This window comes from Bombina bombina, chromosome 5 (assembly GCF_027579735.1).
Source record: "Bombina bombina isolate aBomBom1 chromosome 5, aBomBom1.pri, whole genome shotgun sequence".
Classification (NCBI taxonomy): Eukaryota; Metazoa; Chordata; class Amphibia; order Anura; family Bombinatoridae; genus Bombina; species Bombina bombina.
In genome coordinates this window covers 752,773,514-752,781,556 of record NC_069503.1, presented here as the reverse complement: position 1 = coordinate 752,781,556, position 8,043 = coordinate 752,773,514, and the positions used below count along the sequence as shown (strand labels likewise).

At 41.7% G+C, this 8,043-nt stretch overlaps 1 protein-coding gene across 1 annotated transcript in view; it reads right to left on the bottom strand.

Annotated features, from left to right (window-relative positions):
- Positions 1-317: 317 nt before the first annotated feature.
- TXNL4A (thioredoxin like 4A) overlaps positions 318-8,043 on the bottom strand; it is a 37,367-nt gene continuing 29,641 nt past the window's right edge. The window contains exon 4 of the mRNA XM_053714831.1: positions 318-776. Coding sequence (XP_053570806.1) covers positions 605-776 — 172 coding nt within the window. The 3' untranslated portion in view covers positions 318-604. The remainder of the gene's footprint in view (positions 777-8,043) is intronic.

Genomic DNA, 8,043 nt, shown 5'->3' with positions numbered 1-8,043 from the left:
AAAGCTTCTCTGGGATCCCCTTTGTTCAGAATTAGCAGACATATATGGCTTTGCCATTGCTTTTTGGTAATTAGAAGGTCGCAAAATACAGCTGCGCGCCACACTTATTCCCTGTAGTGAAGGGGTAAATTGGGTATCTTAAAAGGTTAATTTTAGCTTTAGTGTAGAGATTAGCGTCCAACCTGACACTTCCCACCCCTGAACCCTCTCCAACAGTTCTCTACCCACCCCCACCGGTCACCCCCATCTTAAATACTGGCAGTCTGCCAATAAAAAAAAAAAAGCCGGGTGGAATACGGGACACTAGGAACCAAATGTTAAATCAGTAAGAACTTTAATGTCATTGATAAAAAAAAAAAAATAAAAAAAAAATGAAAGCAATATTTTTACAAAAAATGTTCTAACATAAATAAAGAGTATAAGGCTTAAGTTCTTTTCCATCAAATCATAACAGATCAGAAAGCTTGAAAAGCTTATAACATGATACAGAGCTCCAGATGGTATCCGTATAAAATGTGCTTGTACCTTTAACAATTGGATGTGAAAAAAAAAAAAAGTGAAGTGATGGAAATATAAAACAGATCTTAGTAAAATCATGGTAATATCAGTATCTGTATTTTGTGGAATAGTCTTTTGGAGATACCACTAGACCTCTGCCTTTTCTAGCTCCCCTGTAAACGGTTTCTACTATGTCAATCATTTCTTGCTTGTCTTCCATAGTCCAGTTTATCTTGTTATTGTTACCGGTTCCTAAATCAATCATAATGTGCTTGTTCCTGTTGCAAGGAAAAAATAAATAAATAAATTAGGACATACTTGCCTATTCAGTAATGAAAACATAAGATAACATTTATGTAAGCTTTTATATCAGACAGTATTTAATGTGCATCTCATGCCCATCCACATTTGGTTTCCCCTCTCTTTTACATTTATCCTACATCTGACATTCTGGTGTCAATCTGTTCCGCTCTGCATCTTCAGTATAACATCCTACTGCATGCACTAAGAATAGAATAACTGGCCCCTACGTCAGGTAACTATCCCCTTCTCTTTCCATATACTGCCCCCCTTTGCATAGTGTATGTTGTACTGCCTATAAATTTACAGTGAGTGGGTATATGCTGACTGCACATATGTATGTGAGATTATGGCTTATATATAATTTTTTTTTTGTTTTATAATGAATGCATATATATGGTCTGGTGTGTAAGCCAACTACTTGCTTTATACTCACGTATTGTTTATGAAATGAGTGCATGCATACCTAATGTATAATAATGATTGCCTTTATACTGTAGATGTGGCATCAATGCTTGCTATGAACGCGTGTGTGTGTGTGATTACTGCCTATATACCTCTTGAGTATGTATGGCGTTACTAATTATTCACAGTATCTGGCATTACTAGTTATATATACCTAATGCTTTTGAGATTCCGGTCTATATGACTGACCAATATAAGAAGTGCAACTATACACATAAAAAGAGAGTAGGAGCGCTGTAGCTAAAGCTCTAGTATATAAATGCAAAAAGACAAATGAGTGCAAAATAAATGGCTATACCACAATTTATTAATACTGGTGCAATACATGGAAAAAACAAACTGTGTTATGAATCTAATAATATATACTAAAAACGGACGTCTCCGTTTATAAAAAAGGGGGTAAAAGTTGCCACCACATAAAAGCTTAAAAAACAAACAGTCATAAAACCTTGAGTAGGTGCAACTAGGCAAATCCGGATAGGTACTAATTTTACCTCGTAAACTCCAGGTAACAGTCTCAACTGCGGGCAGTGTAACTCGAGTGCATCCGTCAAAGCTTACAGACGTGGCCGGGTGACGTCACTTTTATGGGCGCTGTCCCAAAGAAGCAATCCTATTGGTCACTTTCGGTCCTCCGGATCAAAGAGAATGTAGGTGCCGAATTCCACACAACAGAGTAACCGCTCTTAAGTGCCTAATAGCACGCAGGGTTCTTGTTATTAGAGAAGTGTGTGGATGGCACAGGTATCAGTCTTAATTCAAAGCGGCCCCGCTGCAAACTTGGTCAGCGGTCTTTAGAGTATAAGTGGATCCAGGTGGTTAGTGGTATTAGTTTGTCAGGTATTCCACAAATCCTCAAAGAATAAATCGAAATGTCAGTTGCTGTTATTTAAATAAAAAGTATTTTTATTGAAAAATATTTAAAACATGGAGGGTGCATACCCTATAGACAAGAGAAATAGACTAACATGTTTCGGCCTGCGCCGTATTCATAGTCCTAAAACACCAAACACACACTCAGATTTAAAAACACACCTCTGGGATTTAATTGGTGGAAATCCTAAGCATCAATTAGGGTATTAAAGAAACAGCGTATACAGATTTATGTCTATTGACAAAGTAGTAGGATTTTGCATATATTCACATTCACAATTTATAGTGTGCACATTAAACAATATCTAAGACCAAATGTATACAAAAAGGTTAAAAAAACATAATTTATGCTTACCTGATAAATTTATTTCTCTTGTAGTGTATTCAGTCCACGGGTCATCCATTACTTATGGGATTATATCTCCTTCCCAACAGAAAGTTGCAAGAGGATCACACAAGCAGAGCTGCTATATAGCTCCTCCCCTCACATGTCAGATCCAGTCATTCGACCGAAACAAGACAAGAAAGGAGAAACCATAGGGTGCAGTGGTGACTGTAGTTTGAATTAAAAATTTAGATCTGCCTTAAAAGACAGGGCGGGCCGTGGACTGAATACACTACAAGAGAAATAAATTTATCAGGTAAGCATAAAACATAATTTATGCTTACCTGATAAATTCCTTTCTTCTGTTGTGCGATCAGTCCACGGGTCATCATTACTTCTGGGATATAACTCCTCCCCAACAGGAAATGCAAGAGGATTCACCCAGCAGAGCTGATATAGCTCCTCCCCTCTACGTCAGTCCCAGTCATTCGACCAAGAATCAACGAGAAAGGAGTAACCAAGGGTGAAGTGGTGACTGGAGTATAATTTAAAAGATATTTACCTGCCTTAAAAAACAGGGCGGGCCGTGGACTGATCGCACAACAGAAGAAAGGAATTTATCAGGTAAGCATAAATGATGTTTTCTTCTGTTATGTGCGATCAGTCCACGGGTCATCATTACTTCTGGGATACCAATACCAAAGCAAAAGTACACGGATGACGGGAGGGAAAGGCAGGCTCATTATACAGAAGGAACCACTGCCTGAAGAACCTTTCTCCCAAAAATAGCCTCCGAAGAAGCAAAAGTGTCAAATTTGTAAAATTTGGAAAAAGTATGAAGCGAAGACCAAGTTGCAGCCTTGCAAATCTGTTCAACAGAGGCCTCATTCTTAAAGGCCCAAGTGGAAGCCACAGCTCTAGTGGAGTGAGCTGTAATTCTTTCAGGAGGCTGCTGTCCAGCAGTCTCATAGGCTAAACGTATTATGCTACGAAGCCAAAAAGAGAGAGAGGTAGCAGAAGCTTTTTGACCTCTCCTCTGTCCAGAATAAACGACAAACAGGGAAGAAGTTTGGCGAAAATTTTTAGTTGCCTGCAAGTAGAACTTGAGGGCACGAACTACATCCAGATTGTGTAGAAGACGTTCCTTCTTTGAAGAAGGATTTGGACACAAGGATGGAACAACAATCTCTTGATTGATATTCCTGTTAGTAACTACCTTAGGTAAGAACCCAGGTTTAGTACGCAGAACTACCTTATCTGAATGAAAAATCAGATAAGGAGAATCACAATGTAATGCTGATAACTCAGAGACTCTTCGAGCCGAGGAAATAGCCATTAAAAACAGAACTTTCCAAGATAACAATTTTATATCAATGGAATGAAGGGGTTCAAATGGAACACCTTGTAAAACGTTAAGAACTAAGTTTAAACTCCATGGCGGAGCAACGGCTTTAAACACAGGCTTGATCCTAGCTAAAGCTTGACAAAAAGCCTGGACGTCTGGATTTTCTGACAGACGCCTGTGTAACAAGATGGACAGAGCTGAAATCTGTCCCTTTAATGAACTAGCCGATAAACCCTTTTCTAAACCTTCTTGTAGAAAAGACAATATCCTAGGGATCCTAACCTTACTCCAGGAGTAACGTTTGGATTCGCACCAGTATAGGTATTTGCGCCATATTTTATGGTAAATCTTTCTGGTAACAGGCTTCCTAGCCTGGATCAGGGTATCAATAACCGACTCAGAAAAACCACGCTTTGATAAAATCAAGCGTTCAATTTCCAAGCAGTCAGTTTCAGAGAAGTTAGATTTTGATGTTTGAATGGACCCTGTATCAGAAGGTCCTGTCTCAGAGGTAGAGACCAAGGTGGACAGGATGACATGTCCACTAGATCTGCATACCAAGTCCTGCGTGGCCATGCAGGCGCTATTAGAATCACAGATGCTCTCTCTTGTTTGATTTTCGCAATCAATCGAGGAAGCAGCGGGAAGGGTGGAAACACATAAGCCATCCCGAAGTTCCAAGGTGCTGTCAAAGCATCTATCAGAACCGCTCCCGGATCCCTGGATCTGGACCCGTAGTGAGGAAGTTTGGCGTTCTGGCGAGACGCCATGAGATCTATCTCTGGTTTGCCCCAACGTCGAAGTATTTGGGCAAAAATCTCCGGATGAAGTTCCCACTCTCCCGGATGAAAAGTCTGGCGACTCAAGAAATCCGCCTCCCAGTTCTCCACTCCCGGGATGTGGATTGCTGACAGGTGGCAAGAGTGAGACTCTGCCCAGCGAATTATCTTTGATACTTCCATCATTGCTAGGGAGCTTCTTGTCCCTCCCTGATGGTTGATGTAAGCTACAGTCGTGATATTGTCCGACTGAAACCTGATGAACCCCTGAGTTGTTAATTGGGGCCAAGCTAGAAGGGCATTGAGAACTGCCCTCAATTCCAGAATGTTTATTGGAAGGAGACACTCCTCCTGATTCCATAATCCCTGAGTCTTCAGAGAATTCCAGACAGCGCCCCAACCTAGCAGGCTGGCGTCTGTTGTTACTATTGTCCAGTCTGGCCTGCTGAATGGCATCCCCCTGGACAGGTGTGGCCGATAAAGCCACCATAGAAGAGAATTTCTGGTCTCTTGATTCAGATTCAGGGTAGGGGACAAATCTGAGTAATCCCCATTCCACTGACTTAGCATGCACAATTGCAGCGGTCTGAGGTGTAGGCGTGCAAAAGGTACTATGTCCATTGCCGCTACCATTAAGCCGATCACCTCCATGCATTGAGCTACTGACGGGTGTTGAATGGAATGAAGGACACGGCATGCATCCTGAAGCCTTGTTAACCTGTCTTCTGTCAGGTAAATCTTCATTTCTACAGAATCTATAAGAGTCCCCAAGAATGGAACTCTTGTGAGAGGAAAAAGAGAACTTTTCTTTTCGTTCACTTTCCATCCATGCGACCTTAGAAATGCCAGAACTAACTCTGTATGAGACTTGGCAGTTTGAAAGCTTGAAGCTTGTATTAGAATGTCGTCTAGGTACGGAGCTACCGAAATCCCTCGCGGTCTTAGTACCGCCAGAAGGGCACCCAGAACCTTTGTGAAGATTCTTGGGGCCGTAGCCAATCCGAATGGAAGAGCTACAAACTGGTAGTGCCTGTCTAGGAAGGCAAACCGTAGATACCGTTGATGATCTTTGTGAATCGGTATGTGAAGGTAAGCATCTTTTAAATCCACTGTGGTCATGTACTGACCCTTTTGGATCATAGGTAAGATTGTCCGAATAGTTTCCATTTTGAACGATGGAACTCTTAGGAATTTGTTTAGAATCTTTAAATCTAAGATTGGCCTGAAAGTCCCCTCTTTTTTGGGAACCACAAACAGGTTTGAGTAGAACCCTTGTCCTTGTTCCGACCACGGAACTGGATGGATCACTCCCATTAATAACAGATCTTGTACACAGCGTAGAAACGCTTCTTTCTTTATCTGGTTTGTTGACAACCTTGACAGATGAAATCTCCCTTTTGGGGGAGATAATTTGAAGTCTAGAAGGTATCCCTGAGATATGATCTCCAGCGCCCAGGGATCCTGAACATCTCTTGCCCAGGCCTGAGCGAAGAGAGAAAGTCTGCCCCCCACTAGATCCGGTCCCGGATCGGGGGCTCTCGGTTCATGCTGTCTTTGGGGCAGCAGCAGGTTTCCTGGCCTGTTTGCCCTTATTCCAGGACTGGTTAGGTTTCCAGCCTTGCCTGTAACGAGCAACAGCTCCTTCCTGTTTTGGTGCAGTGGAGGTTGACGCTGCTCCAGGTTTGAAATTCCGAAAGGGACGAAAATTAGACTGTCTAGCCTTAGTTTTGGCTTTGTCTTGAGGTAGGGCGTGGCCCTTACCTCCTGTAATGTCAGCGATAATTTCTTTCAACCCGGGCCCAAATAAAGACTGCCCCTTGAAAGGTATATTAAGTAATTTAGACTTAGAAGTAACATCAGCTGACCAGGATTTTAGCCACAGTGCTCTACGTGCCTGTATGGCGAATCCAGAGTTCTTAGCCGTAAGTTTGGTTAAATGTACTACGGCCTCCGAAATGAATGAATTGGCTAGTTTAAGGACTCTAAGCCTGTCCATAATGTCGTCTAGCGTAGATGAACTAAGGTTCTCTTCCAGAGACTCAATCCAAAATGCTGCCGCAGCCGTAATCGGCGCGATACATGCAAGGGGTTGCAATATAAAACCTTGTTGAACAAACATTTTCTTAAGGTAACCCTCTAATTTTTTATCCATTGGATCTGAAAAAGCACAGCTATCCTCCACCGGGATAGTGGTACGCTTAGCTAAAGTAGAAACTGCTCCCTCCACCTTAGGGACCGTTTGCCATAAGTCCCGAGTAGTGGCGTCTATTGGAAACATCTTTTTAAATATTGGAGGGGGTGAGAACGGCACACCGGGTCTATCCCACTCCTTAGTAACAATTTCAGTTAATCTCTTAGGTATAGGAAAAACGTCAGTACTCGCCGGTACCGCAAAGTATTTATCCAACCTACACATTTTCTCTGGTATTGCAATAGTGTTACAATCATTGAGAGCTGCTAAGACCTCCCCTAGTAATGCACGGAGGTTCTCCAATTTAAATTTAAAATTTGAAATATCTGAATCCAATCTGTTTGGATCAGAACCGTCACCCACAGAATGAAGCTCTCCGTCCTCATGCTCTGCAAGTTGTGACGCAGTATCAGACATGGCCCTAGTATTGTCAGCGCACTCTGTTCTCACCCCAGAGTGATCACGCTTGCCTCTTAGTTCTGGTAATTTAGACAAAACTTCAGTCATAACAGTAGCCATATCATGTAATGTTATCTGTAATGGCCGCCCAGATGTATTAGGCGCCATAATATCACGCACCTCCCGGGCGGGAGATGCAGGTACTGCCGCGTGAGGCGAGTTAGTCGGCATAACTCTCCCCTCGCAGTTTGGTGAAATTTGTTCACATTGTACAGATTGACTTTTATTTAAAGTAGCATCAATACAGTTAGTACATAAATTTCTATTGGGCTCCACCTTGGCATTGGAACAAATGACACAGATATCATTCTCTGAGTCAGACATGTTTAACACACTAGCAATAACTTGCAACCTGGTTATAATCTTTTTTAACAAAAACGTACTGTGCCTCAAAGAGGTACTTAAACGATTAAATGACAGTTGAGATAATGAACTGAAAACAGTTATAGCATCAAGTTTAAATAACACAACTTTTAGCAAAGGTTTGTTCCCATTAGTAAATAACTAAATTTGACATAAAAAATTATAGAGTAACGTTTTTATTCACAGTCAATAAAAATTCTCACAGCTCTGCTGAGAGAATGTACCTCCCTTCAAAGAAGTTTGAAGACCCCTGAGATCTGTCAGTGAACCGGATCATGCAGGAAATATAATAGTAGCTGACTGGAATTTTTTGATGCGTAGCAAAAGAGCGCCAAAAACGGCCCCTCCCCTCACACACAGCAGTGAGGAGAAACGAAACTGTCACAATTTAAAGCAGACAACTGCCAAGTGGAAAATAATGCCCAAACATTTATTTACTCAGTAC